Source organism: Ruditapes philippinarum, unplaced genomic scaffold (assembly GCF_026571515.1).
Source record: "Ruditapes philippinarum isolate M1 unplaced genomic scaffold, ASM2657151v2 ctg1236_1_1_1_1, whole genome shotgun sequence".
Classification (NCBI taxonomy): Eukaryota; Metazoa; Mollusca; class Bivalvia; order Venerida; family Veneridae; genus Ruditapes; species Ruditapes philippinarum.
The window spans coordinates 295,431-315,452 of record NW_026862350.1 but is presented as its reverse complement, the minus strand read 5'-3'; the positions used below and the strand labels follow the sequence as shown (position 1 = coordinate 315,452).

The 20,022-nt window shown below is 33.5% G+C and overlaps 1 protein-coding gene and 1 pseudogene across 2 annotated transcripts; one reads left to right on the top strand and one right to left on the bottom strand.

Moving 5' to 3' along the window:
• The window catches only part of LOC132718778 (uncharacterized), a 34,005-nt pseudogene extending 33,545 nt beyond the window's left edge, over positions 1-460 (bottom strand).
• Positions 461-14,236: 13,776 nt separating this feature from the next.
• On the top strand, positions 14,237-19,574 carry LOC132718795 (uncharacterized). Of its 2 annotated transcripts, none has more exons than XM_060702528.1 (2): positions 14,237-14,337; positions 17,688-19,574. In XM_060702528.1, exon 2 carries the CDS (start codon positions 17,924-17,926, stop codon positions 18,818-18,820), a length of 897 nt encoding a protein of 298 aa, XP_060558511.1. In that variant the 5' UTR covers positions 14,237-14,337; positions 17,688-17,923; the 3' UTR covers positions 18,821-19,574. The 2 variants fall into 2 exon arrangements, with proteins under 2 accessions (XP_060558511.1, XP_060558510.1); XM_060702527.1 differs by lacking the exon at positions 14,237-14,337 and adding an exon at positions 14,686-14,850.
• Positions 19,575-20,022: the final 448 nt, after the last annotated feature.

Here is a 20,022-nt window from a genome sequence, read left to right as displayed (position 1 = left end):
CACTATGCCACGTGATCATTCGTGTAATAAACAATGGTAAATTTATAAGGTAAGCTAAAGCAATTTTGTGCAACATTTCGAATTTAAACGGGAGTTTCTGTATGCCGAACTTTGTTTTCGCGAGCGTGAACAAAGGAACTGTGGGTAACAGGAAGTTGATGCAACAAACAGCAATAATGGCGTCGTCAAGACCTGGCGGGTATGTGTCACGAATGTCTTTCTCGAACAGGTCTTCTAAATTGTCGGCACCATCGAGAATATCGAATACAACAGTCGAAGTGAGGGTTATAATTATTTCTTTTCGGTGCCCATGTTGTATATCATTTAATGTAGGTAGATATGTTATAAACACAATTCCTGTCAGAGCCATAGTTGTCCTTAACGTGTTTGGTCCGAAGAAAGAATCTTCGTCCAAATCTGTGGAAAATGTACTGAATATGACAATGATCTTAACATCCATAATAACTGTATACACAAACCAAGCTATATACGTCAACAGTCAGTGCTGAACATCAGAAAATGTGAGACCTTCTGAATGTTTTTCTATATTCATGTTTCTCGAGGCTATCATAAAAGAAATAGCAAACAGTGCTATGACAACAGAATCTGCGCCGTAGATAGCTGCCCACGTGTTGGAGAGGTGGTTCATCAGATACCAGCTCATGCAAACTGCCTGAAGTATCAGAAGAAAAACACACAGCGTTCTTGTAGGCCAATGATGCAAACATTGCTTCGCTTGATTTCCCATACTGGATTACGAATGAGAACGAAAACTTCTGAATCAGCCAAACTGTAAAGGCCCGATGTTAGTATTCAAACTTATGCAAACACTGAGTATTATTGGTTGAATGAAAGTAAGTGATTATTTATCTAATCAAATGTCGATCTTTTGATATTGTGTTTCTATAAAAAAAAATGTCGCTAGGGCAAGAACAATTGACGCTGTAATTACCGTGTTACCGGTGGATTTAAGAAACTCCATTGTTATATTTAGGTAGTTATCCTTAAAAATTCCTTGGTGATCTGAAAATAAAAATATGTTGATAAAACTGGGACTAGTCGTTAAGGGAGGAGAAATTGATAATAGTTCTGAAAATGAAAAAAAAAAACATTTTTAAGAAATTCAGTAGGATGAGGGTTAACACAAAGTTCTACATTTTAATCACTTTTTAATTTTAATTTAATTTGATTTAAATGTTATATTTGAAGCATTTTTCTTTTACACATAATCGACTGTATTACATTTTTCCCTCTCCTTTTTCTGATCTGATATACCTTAAATGACACTGTTAAAAGGAAAGATTTACTAAATTTACAATAGACACTACGGAGAGTGATCCTTCTGAAGCATTAATCATAACTAAGTAACATGAAAAATACAGACTCGGTTTGATTGTGTCTGTACATAAGAAATAATGAGAAGGTGCAACATCCCTCGCGCCCCTTAGCACCGGTTTGAGCGGTACTCAATTCTCAATACTTAAAAGTGCCCGATCAGTGATCAGGAAGGGCCAGCATAATATAAGAACACTGAAGTTCGGTAAACGGGACAATATTTTACAGCTGCCACACGGCACTTGATAACTGCTATTGTCATTAAAGTGTGAAATACCATTTTCAGATTTGTTATATGCCTTTATATAGATGACACTGTTTAAATGATGAGTACTGTATACTAAACGTGCAATAAATACCTTTTACAAATCCTACGTTACTTCTGAAACAAAACTTATATTTATAGCTCCTTTATAAATGCCAAAATAGACGTGATCAGAGAGAAACATTATTATAATATTGTACTATTATAACAATTACACTCTCAATACATGCTACGATTTGTACATCTAATACATTGTAATTTGATTTTTTTTTCAGCATTATGTTGTTTAAATGTTGCATCGGTATGTACTTGAGGGATATATCCCTCGCGTCCCCTAGCACAGGCAAGAGCGGTACTCAATTTTCAACATTATAAAGTGCTGGAATTAATTATCCCGCAGGACCAGAAAAATCTTACAACACTGAAGTGAAGTACAGGGCAACTTTTTACAGCTGCCTTCCTAATAACTATCATTTTAAATATATATGTATGTTTATAAAGTTTTAGCAGCAAACAACATTATACAAATATTTATGCTGATAATGTGTTGCGTGTGTCATTTCAGTTATATATTTCTAAAATGACTATATGACTATTATGTGTAAAATCAAGTGCTCTTAAACTAATGTTATTATTTATTTTAAATGTATATTAATTTTTAGCACCCACTAATACTACGGTGTATACATAACTATTTATATTTATAATTAGTACATGTAATATAACTTGATCATCCATTCCTGAAACAAACAAATACATAAAAACGCTCACCTTCAATATTAATCATATCACCCTGTATCATAGCGTAAAAAGAATAGATATAATGTTTCACTTTTATGTAAGATTGCAGCAATTTGCATGTATCAAATGTATATACCTCTGACACTTTGACCGTTAAAATCTTTAGACTTGAAAAACCTTGGGTAAAAATATGTCGTTTCTCAAGCATGTGTCTATTGGAATAAGATGTCCTTATCAATAAAACTTGTATAAAATACATATACATGTATTCAATTATATTTTTGTTGGCATGTTACTGTTTATATTTATGTAATATTTGTACAATAGCAAACTGAATCTGAGAATCGATATCCCAGTAAGCTTAAGCAATTAAACGAGTTCACTAAGTAAATTGGTATAAAAAAGTCATTAATGATTAAGTTACATGTTATTTAGTTACGTCTTGAAGCCACACAAGCTGTTTGTTTTCTTCCATTTTCTAATTAAAGTGTTCTTATCCCGCATTTGCAAAGTCTTGTTTCCAGTTCCATGTCCAGATCAAAAATGGAGAGGGTCATTCACCAAACACAGGCCTACGCAAACCAAATAATCGTACAGTTAATACATGAACAGGCTCAATCAAACCGGCCATTAACCTTTTTTCGTATTTGCCTTTTTATAATTTCTTTTAAGATTCAATTTTCTCTATTTTGTTTATTTGTTCCCATTAGGATGTAGGATGGACCTTACATAATAATAATCAGGAAAAAAACTATGCTAAGTAATGTGATCTTATGTAACGTAACAACAATTCATAAACACCCTAGTGATTTTTATTTGTTTGGGTCGTCAGACCAAACAAATAATGGAAGCGAAATTTCAGACTCTGATGCTGTTAATTGCAAATGCCGAAAGTAGTCAGCTTTTTTGAATCGGTTACTTCCCTTTATATGTACACTTACGCCGAAAAATTCAGGGGAGATCATTGCGTAAAGATAGTCAAATGACAGGCGCATTAATTTTCAAGCCAAATAGTTCCCGAATGGTCGAAGATTTCTAACATTGTTTTATTCTTTATAAATATACATGCTTATAGTAAGCTCCATGATTATTTACATCAGTGTTAAACAACAGTTAGCGTCGTTACAAACCCTAATTTAGAATAATATGGTTTTCTGCAGGCCGTTAACATATAACTTCACCGTGGCCGAGGGGTTTGCGCGAGAGGTCTGGAGTTCAAATCCAAGTTAAGACAACTCATTTTTTTTCAAATTGTTTAATTCAAAAAAACATTAAATTGAATATCAGTGTAACAATTAGTCTTATAGCCCATTTACTAAAATAAAAACGCTGGAAAGCATTGGTGGCACTTTACAAAAACAAATTGGTTTATAATCTCACAACCTTCACCTTTCTTACATTCTGAGACCCAAATTAATTCAGGGCCTTCTGTGCTTTGATTTAATTTACGTTAGAGAAATTACATACGCATTCTGGTGATTTATTATCTTACAGTCCAGTGCCGCTTATAGATCCTGGCGATTTAAGATGTTACTGCCCAGTGCCGCTTATAGAAGTAACAAATGCATCCTGGTGATTTATGACATAACGGCCCAGTGCCGCTTATAGAAATAATAAATGCATCCTGGTGATTTGTGATATTACGGCCCAGTACCGCTTATAGAAATAACAAATGCATCCTGGTGATGTGTGATATTACGGCCCAGTGCTGCTTATAGAAATAGCAAATGCATCCTGGTGATTTATGATATTACGGTCCAGTGCCGCTTGTAGAAATAATAAATGCATCCTGGTGATTTATGATATTAAGGTCCAGTGCCGCTTATAGAAATAGCAAATGCATCCAGGTGATTTGTGATATTACGGCCCATTGCCGCTTATGGAAATAACAAATGCATCATGGTGATGTGTGATATTACGGCCCAGTACCGCTTATAGAAATAACAAATGCTTCCAGGTGGTTTGTGATATAACGCCCAGTGCCGCTTATGGAAATAACAAATGCATCCTTGTGATTTATGATATTACGGCCCAGTGCCGCTTATGGAAATAATATATGCATCCTGGTAATTGATGGTATAACGGCCCAGTGCTGCTTATAGAAATAACAAAAGCAACCTGGTGATTTATGATATTACGACCCAGTACCGCTTATAGAAAAAACAAATGCATCCTGGTGATTTATGATATTACGGCCCAGTGCTGCTTATAGAAATAACAAATGCATCCTGGTGATTTATGATAAATAGTACGGCCCAGTGCTGTTTATATAAATAAAACAAATGCATCCTGGTGATTTATGATATTACGGCCCCGTGCCGCTTATAGAAATAACAAATGCATCCAGGTGATTTGTGATATTACGGCCCATTGCCGCTTATAGAAATAACAAATGCATCCTGGTGATGTGTGATATTACGGCCCTGTACCGCTTATAGAAATAACAAATGCTTCCAGGTGATTTGTGATATTACGGCCCAGTGCCGCTTATGGAAATAACAAATGCAACCTGGTGATTTATGATATTACGGCCCAGTGCCGCTTATAGAAATAACAAATGCGTTCTGGTGATTTATGATATTACGGCCCAGTGCCGCTGACAGAAATAACAAATGCATCCTGGTGATTTATGATATTACGCCCAGTGCTGCTTATAGAAATAACAAATGCATCCTGGTGATTTATGATATTACGGCCCACTGCCGCTGACAGAAATAACAAATGCATCCTGGTGATTTATGATATTACGCCCAGTGCTGCTTATAGAAATAACAAATGCATCCAGGTGATTTGTGATATTACGGCCCATTGCCGCTTATATAAATAACAAATGCATCCTGGTGATGTGTGATATTACGGCCCTGTACCGCTTATAGAAATAACAAATGCTTCCAGGTGATTTGTGATATTACGGCCCAGTGCCGCTTATGGAAATAACAAATGCAACCTGGTGATTTATGATATTACGGCCCAGTGCCGCTTATAGAAATAACAAATGCATTCTGGTGATTTATGATATTACGGCCCAGTGCCGCTGACAGAAATAACAAATGCATCCTGGTGATTAATGATATTACGGCCTAGTGCTGCTTATAGAAATAACAAATGCATCCTGGTGATTTATGATATTACGTCCCACTACCGCTGACAGAAATAACAAATGCATCCTGGTGATTTATGAAATTACGGCCCACTGCCGCTTATATAATTAACAAATGTATCTTAGTGATTTATGATGTTACGGCCCAGTGCCGCTTTTAGAAATTACAAATGCATCCGGTGATTTGTGATATTACGGCCCCGTGCCGCAAATGCATCCTGATGATTTATGATATTACGGTCCAGTGCCGCTTATAGAAATAACAAATGCATTCTGGTGATTTATGATATTACGGTCCAGTGCCGCTGACAGAAATAACAAATGCATCCTGGTGATTAATGATATTACGGCCTAGTGCTGCTAATAGAAATAACAAATGCATCCTGGTGATTTATGATATTACGGCCCACTGCCGCTGACAGAAATAACAAATGCATCTTGGTGATTTATGATATTACGCCCAGTGCTGCTTATAGAAATAATAACAAATGCATCCTGGTGATTTATGATATTACGCCCAGTGCTGCTTATAGAAATAACAAATGCATCCTGGTGATTTATGATATAACGACCCACTGCCGCTGACAGAAATAACAAATGCATCCTGGTGATTTATGATATTATGCCCAGTGCTGCTTATAGAAATAACAAATGCATCCTGGTGATTTATGATATTACGGCCCACTGCCGCTGACAGAAATAACAAATGCATCATGTTGATTTATGATATTACGCCCAGTGCTGCTTATAGAAATAACAAATGCATCTTGGTGATTTATGATATTACGGCCAAGCGCCGCTTATAGAAATAACAAATGCATCTTGGTGATTTATGATATTACGCCCAGTGCTGCTTATAGAAATAACAAATGCATCCTGGTGATTTATGATATTACGGCCCACTGCCGCTGACAGAAATTACAAATGCATCTTGGTGATTTATGATATTACGCCCAGTGCTGCTTATAGAAATAACAAATGCATCTTGGTGATTTATGATATTACGGCCAAGCGCCGCTTATAGAAAAAAACAAATGCATCTTGGTGATTTATGATATTACGCCCAGTGCTGCTTATAGAAATAATAACAAATGCATCCTGGTGATTTATGATATTACGGCCCACTGCCGCTGACAGAAATAACAAATGCATCCTGGTGATTTATGATATTACGGCCCACTGCCGCTGACAGAAATAACAAATGCATCCTGGTGATTTATGATATTACGCCCAGTGCTGCTTATAGAAATAACAAATGCATCCTGGTGATTTATGATATTACGGCCCACTGCCGCTGACAGAAATAACAAATGCATCTTGGTGATTTATGATATTACGGCCAATCGCCGCTTATAGAAATAACAAATGCATCCTGGTGATTTATGATATTACGGCCCACTGCCGCTGACAGAAATAACAAATGCATCCTGGTGATTTATGATATTACGGCCAAGCGCCGCTTATAGAAATAACAAATGCATCCTGGTGATTTGTGATATTACGGCCCAGTGCCGCTTATATAAATAATAAATGCATCCGGGTGATTTATGATATTACATCTAACATTTTCTAAACGTGACGGGGTCTTCAATATGTTAAACATTTATTGCATTTTCGAAGAATTGTAGTCTTGTAAAATTTAGCACAACTGAGCAATATACAAAAACAGATTGGCGACACTCAGTTATTAAACGCTTAAAATGTTATATTCTAAGACCAGGCTAAGTTTGTTGTATTTACATGTCTATTTGAAAACTTGGCAAACGTAAGATATATTCAATTCAAAATTAAGCAAATTTACAATTCTCTTTTTGAAATGAAACAAAATAAAAATATGAAAACAACAAGTAAAAAGGAACAACTGAGACATTGAGCAAGTTCTTTAGGATTTCGAACTTGGAATGTAATTCGAGGCTCTATCATCGTCGTGAAATTTATTATAATTAGGATAATTCTATCGATGTGATGCCACTTGATTCGTATTTTATTTGTACAATTTGATTCTATTTATTCAATTATTAACCCAGTAATACATTTTACATAGACATATCTGCTGTGAGCATGAACAAGGTAAACTGCGATGGATTATTAGTGCCAATTTTATATTGACTGTGAACTACATTTCCTTTATGCATTTAAATGATACATCGTATATCTTAAATGCATTTTATAACGTGAAATTTATGTAATACAAAAAGCAAAGAATCACGAGGCTATCTGATTTGTACGAGGGGGCATGGCCCCCGAGCAAGGGGCAGGACGTGAAGTGGTTGCACACTTGGTTCAAGCGAGCGAATTGGTTGCAAACTTGACAAAATGGCGAATACGGCGTAATTTTTTGAAACGAGTGAACGAATTTTCGCCAGGCAAGTGGGTTTCTTTGTTATTTTGAAGTTCATTAGTATGTCTATTCCATAATGCAATATATATGCCACACTCGGTTAAAGGTTTCAGCATCCTAGATTCTGTTTTGACGAAGTTATTGAAGATTCAAACTGAATATATAGATATTTTGAAATTTGACATGTGACTTTTTTGGTCGGTTTTTCTCCTAATTTATTCGAATTTGTGAGTTTTGAACTGCATTTTACAATAACAAAATATGTTTCTGTCAATGCTGTACAAATGGTTTAGTTCGCAAGTCCGAAGATAGCGTTCAATACACAAAAATATCTTGTTCAGGCACATTTTGGTTGCAGACTTATACTTCAAGCATTTTTGGTTGCAAACTTATTCTTATTCTATTGAAATCCGTAGAGGAGTGTAGAAGACCTATTTTCAATGGCAATTATTGACATTTATGTTCTGTTACTTGATTTTGTTATAAATGTTATTTATACTTTCTTCTTTTACAACAATTATGCACTTTATGTTTCAAAGTACATGGTTCTCAGTTCAATACTATAATCATCAGTAAAAGCCTGAAAACAAAATAATAGCATATAGAAAAATATTTATTGATACTTCAATTCTAAAATATGTCACCATATGTAAAATGCAAATGAAAACTACATACAAAACAAACGTATGTGAGAGTACTTTTGTATGTAAGTGAATTATTTTCATCATAAACATAAGGACATGTGCACACATACGATGTTACTCGGCAAAATTTCCAAAGTTTATCAAAACCACAAGAAATGTTAATTTGTTTGTTTCGTATGTAAAGATCAGCAGTTCCTTAAGACATAAATTATGTAAATGTACTTTAAATATTTTTACAAACCAAAAGTTAAAATGACATGCTTGGTCACAATATTTCGGATTTGATGAACATCATATGTCAATTGGTCTTCTAAAGATGATTTTGATTATCAGATCATGATATAAATGATATATGATTGGTTATTTACATTAACTGATACGTGACAAAACTACTTTAAGTCATTGTTCGAGTTAGGGAATTTGGAAGATATTTCGATTGGTCAATAATAAGGAACAATTTAAAGAAACATGTGAATAATGCCATTGTGTCAATGTTAATATAGCTTTTTCTTCTTTTCCTTTACAGTTAGTCATGCCAAGATATAAAAAAGTCCTAAGACAGAAGTATATCGAGGTGAAAAATGATGAAGATAAACACAACTGAACTTCAATTTAGCATATTGTGTTATATATCTATTTGAAAGACCCTGTGTGAGGATATATCTTCAGGCATGCACAATTTGTATATACACTGTATATCTCTTATTAGATGAACGGGTATAATTGCCTTAATATTGCTAATTATTTTTAAAAAAATGATAGGTTATTCCTCGCTGAAAATATGCATGCCACATTATTGACACAAAAGTTTGCAACCGAAAATGCTTGATGTATAAGTCTGCAACCAAAATGTGCCTGAACAAGATATTTTTGTGTATTGAACGCTATCTTCGGACTTGCGAACTAAACCATTTGTACAGCATTGACAGAAACATATTTTGTTATTGTTAAATGCAGTTCAAAACTTACAAATTCGAATAAATTAGGAGAAAAACCGACCAAAAAAGTCACATGTCAAATTTCAAAATATCTACATGATTAGTTTATATCTTCAATAACTTCGTCAAAACAGAATCTAGAATGCTGAAACCTTTAACCGAGTGTGGTATATATATTGCATTATGGAATAGACATACTAATGAACTTCAAAATAACAAAGAAACCCACTTGCCTGGCAAAAATTCGTTCACCCGCTTCAAAAAATCACGCCGTGTTCGCCATTTTGTCAAGTTTGCAACCAATTCGCTCGCTTGAACCAAGTGTGCAACCACTTCACGTCCTGCCCCTTGCCGAGTATTTATCAGATTGCCGAATGTTTTGATGTTCTTTCTCTTTTGTATCATAGTCAAACATAAAAACACGTTTCCTGTTGTCACAATATGAAACCCCAGAAAATAAAGTAACCAATGAGCGAGCATCTGAATATGATACTTATATCGTTTTCCCTTTTTCGGCTGTCACAATAAGTAAACCCCAGCAAAAATGAACCAATCAATGAGCATGCTCTAGAGTGCGGGTTACGAATACCTGCTCTCCAGTTAACGCACTGTGCATGTACATGTATACGATTTAACTTCGACACATTTTCAACAGAAAGGTCCCAAACTATGATACAAATATAAAATAGAGAATAATGTGTTATGAAAATGTTTTATCTAAAAAGAGATCAATAATGAGAAATACACTAATTCCTTCAAAAAGGACCTTGTTATGGAAGGATACGTCAGCCCGCTTAGCTCATTAACGACAGCATTAACTTTTTTGTAATACAGGCACTGCTGGTTTGATCCTCGAGCTAAGCGAAGTTTCTTAGAGACATTTGATCACTGACATTGAATCTAATGTTCATTTGTCTCCATTGGTTGATTCAGAATTTACTAGACACTAGCAGTCGTGCTCTATAACTGTAAACAGATGATAATATAAGATAGTAAATAGTGATTGTACCAATTACTACATAATTAGAAATACTAGTATAAGCTGCTATCTTGATAACAATGTACATGTCCAATATACATATTTTCAGAGACATAGATAACAGAGATAAGCAGCTCCTATATACTACATTGAAATATCACTCATACCTATCAAATGTGAACAATTAGGCATTTTGTAGCAAATAAAACTTAATGGATGTACATTTGATCCTTTAATTTTATATACCATTTGAAAGGTAAATCTTTTATCTATTATTGCATGTTAAAATATTGGTAACTTTCCATGACTTTCACTTAGAAAAACATAGCAGAACATACCCACTGAGCCAGTTTTTTCGTCAAATGAATAGTTTTGTAACAAAAATTAATAGGTAGTTCTCCTTAAAAATTGATGTATCATTTCTTTAAATGGGAACTGTAAATATTTTTACCTGCAGACATAGACAAATACATAAGCTTTCAGAAAATGTATTATTTTCCTGATTTTGATATCTTGTTAATAAGTTTTACTTGCTACAAGTTTTAAGTTTAGCAGGAACGCGTGATATTTTAACTGGTTAGGAAGTTGCCTATCTCTGTTATCTATGTCTCTGATATTAAGTCAAATACTGAATTAATTCAAATAAGGCATCGCTCATTTGTGACTACAAAATGAGTCTAGTACAAAATAAAACCAACCAACCTCAACCTTAAATTTCCAAGAAACACTATAATAGTTAAAATTATTAATAAAGTAAAATTTAGAACGTAAACTTTAAACTGCTCAGTAACAAGACTTGTGCAAGAGTGAACACTATGTCACATGACCACAATAATTGGTTCAAAAGGAACGGGAAACAAAATGCTTGACTAATCATTCAAATTTACAATTAAAAAGACATAATATCTGAGTTGTAAGCAAACCACGTATTGAATTTTCTTATGACTAAAACAACTAATAATATATTCTTGATTGAGTAGAATTGTCCGTCCAAATGTATGTACCTGACAATAAGAAGGATTTTTCAATTAGAAGGATGTTTCAATAATCTCTATCCAAACTAGTATATCTATTAAGAGTATTTTCAATATTTGCAACTTAAACAACTTTTTTGTTGAATTATCTGTAAAAAAAAAGATAGAAAAAAAAGAATCCTTAAAGAAAGTTAAAAACAGCAAAATTGAAAATGTTGCAAGCTCGGTTTGATTAAGCCTGTTCATGGATGGCACTGTCAAGTGCAGACTACCGTCCAAGTCCCCTAGCATCGGCTTAAGCAGAATTCAATATTTTAACAATTGTATTTTAATGACAGCAGGTGCAAAACTATTACAGTGAAGTAAAATCAATGTTTCGCAATTTAAAGTAATTTAATGTTAACATAATTCATTACTTTGTTATTGTAAATGATTTTCAAACGATTTCTCCATATTGATTAATACTTTATTAACGTGATGGTTTTGCAAACAGTTATGATAGCTATAGTATGGATTAGTGCCTTCAAGGCAGCTAAACACCAGGAAAACTTGAAAGATACATTTTACTGTACCTAAAGAGTACAAAAACAATACTTGTCAAAATGCTGAGAAAAAGTTATCAAAAAATATTAATAGCATTTCAGAATATGGAAGCAAATGTCAACAAGGTGAAGCAAAATTTACGAAACGCAGCCACCAACAATCCAAGTTTCATAGAACCATGGGAAATGCAACTAAATGAATCGACGTATTCTTAACAAAATGTTTGGAACTTGGTCCTGATTGGTAAAGTTAAAAAATATTCATATATAAACGTTATATATATGTTACATATATTTAAATCATGTGTTGTACATGAAACCAATTATGCGGGAGACACTGGTCCGGCTGTTAATTGGCCGTATTCGGAAAATATAGTGTAAACTAATCCCGCACTATTTTCATCCAAGCGTAAATGATGAGTACACAGGTAAAAGTCAAAATTACTCTACATTTTGCCATAATTGTGTTCGAAATTATATTTTACTATGCAAAAATGATCAATAATCTACGTGATCTACGGATTTTTCTTTAAATTACCCTTACATTTATCAGTAGCGCTCAATATTGTTGTTGTTGTTATTGTTTTTGTTTTGTTTTGTTTTTTGTTGTTTTCTCTTCTTTTTTTTCAGTAGTGGGGCAGTCTTTAAAAAAAAAATTATATTTCTAACATTTTCCATTATAAATTATAGGTCAGTCACCATTATAACAGTCAATATTTTGAATAGATTTCAAATTCAGCTTAAGAGTGACAAAATGAGTATATGTCACTCGTCTTGCAAATATTAATGTAAGGTATGCGCCACAATCCGGGATTTAAACATTATAGTCCCCCCCCCCTACCCGACACACACACACCGGCCTCACCCTACCTATAACGAACAGTTAATGATAAACTTTACTTTATCCAAGGTTGCTTTGTAATTACATTTCAATTCAATTAATAGATTACTATTGATTAACAAACTCACATCAACTGGTTTGCAGATGCAACAAATCGAGATAGTTTAATGCGCTATGTGTTTTTATTTCTTCTTAGGCATTATGAATATTTCGCAGACAGGTGCTAAACGCATTTATAAAAGGATTTAAAATTTGCAGGTATTTTTTGTTAAATACAATTGTCATATTGAAAAGTGTTGAAATGAAATTTAAGATATAGAATCTATTACATAACGGCTAAACTTTTTTAACAGATCTCTTTTAAGAAAATATTTATCGCGTCGTATACGTATGTAACATTGTACATTGCAACAAACTAAATCCTTATTATGAGTCTTCGTTATAAAACAAAGATAATTCTGTAATTCGTTTAGGTTGGTAAACAGTCATACATTTATGACTTTAATTCCAAAAGGCACATTTTATTATGATTTCAATAACTTTACCTCAAGTATATAAAGCTAAACAATGTATAATTATAAAAGCACTGTTTATATTGTGATTAAAATGATCACAAAATATCTAGAATGAAAGCCTTAGTGCCGTAACGGGTAAACCCCCTTTAAATCTAATAGAAGTTAATTCGTTAAGGCCCTGTCACACAAGAATGCGTTTTCATTGCGTTTGCACGGCGTTATAAAATTCAACAAAGCGAGATCGCAATAAAAATGCGATGTTTGTGATGACATGGAGACTTCACGGCGTCCTTACGGCGATCATGGCGATGCTACAACTACAGAGCTTCCACGGCGTTTTATTTGCGAGTAGAAGCGCAGTCCGAACGTAGACAATCTGCGTTCTTTACGCTTCCACTGCGCTTTTACGGCGCTCCTACAACGCAACAGAAGCGCCGTGGAAGCGCAAAAGGAACGGTGGTTTTCTTCATCGACGAAAGCAAATTTTACATTAAAGATATATTTATATGTACAAAACTGTATCTTAAATCAACCGTTTCTTTAGTGAAATAACATATAACGATAATCATGTTATAAGATAAAATTGTTTGTGGGATTAGTAAAAACAACGCTTTAATTTTGAGTATTAACTTTACCGAAAATTTCACAAATATGCATAAAACTAGGTGGACAAGCCACTAGGTTAAAGGTTAAAGACGTAACATGGATTTAAATCAGTGGCTTTTGAACAATGTAGCCTATTTTCACTGTGAAAGCTACGTGATATAACAATTTTTAAATCCAATCAAGGTCTTTTTTCTAACTTGGATTTGTATTAATAATAGCTTATATTTAATATCAATACAAGTAAAATAGAATGCTCATTTTTTGATAACAACTCGATCGATTAAAAACAGATGTATTCCATATGAATATTTGTGTTGCCACAAAAGGCTCTTTCGACACGACATCAACTTGTATTTGCTCAAGGCTTTTTAACTCTTAGATCTTGATGATAATGTGTATACATACATTTTGCACGCTCTAATTATTGCAGCTATGAAAACCTCCATGCATTATAGCGATTATGATACTGGTTAATCTGTTGATAGAGCTACGATACTGTTATTTCAATATTGGAAGGTAAGTGTGTTTTGTAATTTATATTTGTTTGTTTCGTGAAGTGGATAGTTTAGGTAGATTACTCATCATAGTATTGCACGCGTTAATAGCACGAGGTTATAAACCGTAGCGTTAATGAGCGACTTACTAGACAGCGTGTGTAACAAGCATAAACGTCAATATAGTACACATTAAGAAAAATAGCCAATGTTTGATAAACCCATATTTTTTTATTGGTTAACCCACATTTTTAGTTGAATGTATACACACCAAATGTTAGTGTACATGCGGACAGTGTATTCATTTATATACTCGTTATAGTTATAGTTATAGTTTAACAGCATTTTTCACAGCTAATATGAAATATGAATTAACGTCTTACACATATTATTCTTAAGTGCGCACATGTAAAGATTGTTATATGTTATTGTAGGAATTATTGCAACATGCATGCATGATTATGTACATTCGGGAGCTTTCTATGTGAAAGAATATTATAAGGGATTGCTATATGATGGAATTGTAAAAATCACGGTAATTATAAAACTTCTTTCATTTTTTTGTGTTTGCTTTCTAAAAATAAAAAGTGTTAATTTGTTCATAAAACGTATAATTATGAAAAAGTTTTAAGTTAAATGTTGACATGTTAAATAAGCTAAAAGAAATATTTCTTTCAAACATTTATTTGATAATTTTTGTTTTCAAAATTCATACAAAACTATTGATAGCTATTCAACAGGTGCATAGCGCGTAGCCAGGTCTGAAACTAGTTAACCGCCAAAGATCCATCTACATGTATACAACCTACCTCCTCCAAAATCAAAGTTTTTTTTTCGACTTGAGCTGATCTGGTTCTACCAGGGTCTTTCAAATAGAATTTTAAAGACCCTGATTACACAAATAATTATATCATGATGTACGGTATGTGTCCCTGGATGGCCCATATAAGTCCGAAGCTGTATGTATTTCTTAATTTGTGATATTTTGATGATATTTTTGTATGTTTTAAACATTTTTATTCATATTAATATTTAAGGGGTACTAGCCGGTGTCCTAGCTTCTCACTTTACTGCGCGAGTTTCACTGATTATTCAGCACAGCGGAATTTGGATCATTAATATGTACTTTTCCTTAAACATGTTTAATGGACTTAAGTAGGTGTTGTTGGGGTTAGAAGAAAAAGCTTTTTGATGTTTAAATGTTTGTTTTATAGATATGACTATGATGCACCGAGCAATGCTGCGCAGTTTTATTTTTGGTGTCGACTCATAACACTTAAACTAAGTGTATAAGAGAACATTAATATGAAATTTATTGAAATATGAATAATATTGGACTAGTGTGTATAATCCTGAGGACTGACAGGAGAGAGACAGGTTAAATCCAAGAATTCAGCGATTTATTTCCTGACTTGGCGTAGTACCCCACATATACGGGATGGGCAGGGTTGGGCCTATCAGTTTTTCATTCAAAAAGACTTCAATGTCAAATTAAAGCTACCAACAGTATGGAGCCTTGTTTGACTACACGGGTTTAAAAGGCTGGCCTGGTTATATACTGATGGCAAAGGTATGTCGGCAGGAGGGAACAGTGGGTATAGGGTTCAAGCAGGTTATTAAATTAAGTTATAATTAACTTTGCTGCAATAGTTTTTGAAATATATTGTTTTCACAGTATAAAATGTTAGCGTATTGAACTTGTGTCGTATTTATGTGGCATGAAATGAAATAGAAAGGCTTTCTTTAAGCATTCTTTGATATATGTTGTAATATTCGTAATATTCGTTGTTGTTGTTGTTGTTGTTGTTGTTTTGGGGGATTTTTTGTTGTTGTTGTTTTTTTTTTGTTGTTTCTTTTATATGGCTTAAACCCGTAACAAATATATTTCATAGGATATGTATTGATAGTTGAAAGTTTTATTGAAACAAAATGGTCGTTGTACAAAACTTCAAAATTACCGGCAAATGCAGGGTCAATGATAAATTTCTCCAAAATTACATGAACGTTAGAATACAAACTGAGCGCACCAGAACAACTTATTATTGTAGTGTTCGTTGCAATAGTTTGCAATTCTGTTCCCCACATAAAATGTTGATTGTTTTGTTCAAGGCAATTTTCAATCTAGATGTAACTTACTTTTAGAGAGAAATATATATATTGCATTTAAACTTACACTTAAATAGTTGGCATTTTGATATGTCAAGCCATGTGTTATATCACACTACCCTCGCTTGTATCTCATGGGTAAACATGTATTACCGGTAGAGCAATATCGCATTAATTTTGATGGGCTGTTTTCATTGTTATCATTAATCGAATGCTGTTGTATAATGAAAGAGCACATTCTAGTCTGTTGGGGGTATTAAACGTAATGTTTTATACCAGATAATCACTACTGATATCTGTTACTGCAAAATCATTATTATTTGTGGGGCACTAATTTTCGTGGATAGGTCAATCCACGACTTTAAGGTGTTATAATCTAAATTTATCTTGGATTTGTTTGTATTGTAAGTCTTAAACAATTAATGCACATATACTTTAATGTATAATTTATCTATTTAATATTAACTTCTCTTTCTTACTTAAGTTTATTTTTCTTATTCATTTTATTGTGTATTTGATTATTTTCACTTCAACTAGTGTTACATTTCACATTAAATGTGTCAAGCTTAAATTAAAACTACAGATTAAAACGCAAAATTAATATATCCTGCTTAAAGGTAAATATGAAGGGATGTTTATTGTTCTAGGTGATAATACTTTTTATATGATCAAGAGATTTTAGGCCATTAGGTAATAACTATCAGATCTGCTATCACATATCTATTGACTATGTGATTGTTTTATTTCCTTTCGCTTTTTAAATGTGTCAATATCTTCCTTTATGATTAAATCTGCTTCATTTTCTTGTATGTATATATATACTGGTCAGAAATTCTGTGAAGTCATATTCCATCTTGACTGTCATAGAATGTTTTTCGAAATTTAAATCTTGGATTTTTATTTATCAGCCCTCTAGCATATCTCCAAATCGGGGCGCGCATCGGAACCTGGGTAACAAAGGGCCAAAGAAATTTCATTTTATCTGCTGTAAGATTATTTTGCATCACATTATTTCAGTTTAACTTTTGGAAAAATAAACAATCCACAAATTTAAGTGCCCACGAAAATGTTCTTTGTGATAAAACCACAAAATCTCATAGCCACGAAATTAAGTGAATTCACAGTATTGCATGTTAACTGCTCCAGATACACTAGTAATGGGTGAAATGATGACGAGGAATGATAACATTGATCAGTATCCGTCTCTCATCTCAAGCCATACTGTTGTGGAATAACAAAAATACAATCAGTATTTTATATTTTCAGATCACATAGGATACTCACAATAATTCAAATGTGGCAGCTGATGTTCTGTTGTCGACTGGAAAAAACATAATCCGCAAGGCATCACATTAACTCGTTTTTCTAAGAAATACAACATTATAAAGATTCTACAATTATTAACATTCGTGTTCATTTGATTAGTGATACTCAGTGTTCATGTAGTGACTAAAACATCGGACATTTACAGTATTTTAAAGTGTTCATCTGTATATCCAAGGATGGCAAGTCAAGCGAAGCGATGTTTGCATCATTGGCCTACAAGAACGATGTGTGTTTTTCTTCTGATTCTTCAGGCAGTTTGCATGAACTGGTATCTGATGAGCAACCTCTCCAATACGTGGGCAGCGATCTACGGCGCAGATGCTGTTGTCATAGCACTATTTGCTCTTTCTTTTATGATGGCCTCGAGAAACATGAATATAGAAAAACATTCTCAGGGTCTTTCATTTTCTGATCTTCAACACTTACCGTTGACATACATAGCTTGGCTTGTCTATACAGTTATTATGGACATTAAGATCATTGTCATATTTAGTACATTTTCCACAGATTTAGACGAAGCTTTTTTCTTCGGACCGAACACATTGAAAACAACTATAGCTCTGACAGGAATTGTGTTTATAACATATTTACCTACATTAAATGATATACAACATGGTCACCGGAAAGACATCATTATAACCCTCACATCGACTGTTGTATTCGATATTCTCGATGGTGTTGACAATTTAGAAAACTTGTTTGACAAAGACATTCGTGACACATACCCGCCAGGTCTTGACGACGCCATTATTGCTGTTTGTTGCATCAACTTCCTGTTACCCACAGTTCCGTTGTTCACGCTCGCGAAAACAAAGTTCGGCATAAAGAAACTACCATTTAAATTGGAATTGTTACATAAATTTGCTATAGCTTACCTTATAAACTTACCTCTGTTTATTACACGAATGATCACGTGGCATGGTCTATCTCAAGGTATTTCCATTTTCCTCCTGAAGAATATAATGGCGATGGGTGTTGTGACGTTTGAAGTGTGTGAAAAGCTCGTCTTCTCAAAGAAAAGCCATGAAAGAAAAGGGTCAGACGATTCACATGAAGCAGCCTCTTCTTTGTAGTATATATATGTAGAACACATTCTCGTTAAAGTCTGAATAAAACAGAAATGTCACTACTAGACAAGAAAGATCGCCGAAATTTGTGTTAGATTTTTGCATTTGAATTCTTAGTTGAAGAAGTAACTAATCTAGTTATGTTTTAACATTATGAAACTATTATCGTGCTTAGTAACAAAGATGGTCACAAATACATGAATAATCTTAGTAATTTTCTTGTCATATCTTTTAAAGTATATATTCATAACAGGTATAGGTAACAAATAAACACTGAATTGCCTTATCAATAGGTTTTTAAAGAAGTAATGGATGTAAACATTTTAACGTTTGTATGATTTTATATATAATAAAAAAACTCTCTATTTAGAGTTATCTGTCCTTGAATTTTAAAATGTTGAACGGATGTTCGTGATATTTTTGCGACCAAAGATAAAATTAAAAACGCAAACCAAATTGTAAAAGAAATGTTAAGCAAACTTATGTATAAGATATCTGCACGAGAATGACATGAAATTGTAAATATATTTTAATTGAAAGGCAGATAAACGAACCCAATGACCCCTAATATTTTCGTTTAAAATATCTTATCTTATCTTATTCTAAGACCATGCATAATCTAAAAAAATATATATTTTCATCAACTTTAATCATCCTTATATGTTTACATATTACTGTAGCAAACGCCTTTAAATAAATAAATGTTTTATTAAATCATCTGTCAAACTGCTTTTAATTGTAGTGTAATGCAAATAGTCACGGTTGTGCTCCTTATGTTAGGCAAATAGCAGGCGGATTGGATGAATTCATGTTCAGCCTAGGCCTGTATGCAGGATTTTTTAGTATGTATGAACATTCAAATGTTAGGATCATATTAAATCCCATTAGATAACATCTGATTAGATTTTGAAATCATTGGATTGTTCTCAAATCAAAGCATGGAACATTGGCAAATGTAACATATGATATGGTTTAAAGAATGTACCCAATAACTCAATGTACTCAGCGCCCAGCTATCCAGTGGATAAAAATTCATTGTTTGACAGTTGGAAAGTACCCTGGCTACCTAACCAGTGGATTGCGTATTTATCCACTGGTTAAGTACCACAATGCAACTGGGCAGGTTAGTGATTCTGGAAACAAAATGGCCGATTGATTGATGAATGATAAATTTACAAAAATCAGGAAGCTCCCAAAGAATTAATTTT

What these genes read in the sequence shown, in the direction of transcription:
- LOC132718795 (XM_060702528.1), top strand. Translation starts at nt 17,924, where the DNA reads ATGGCAAGTCAAGCGAAGCGATGTTTGCATCATTGGCCTACAAGAACG.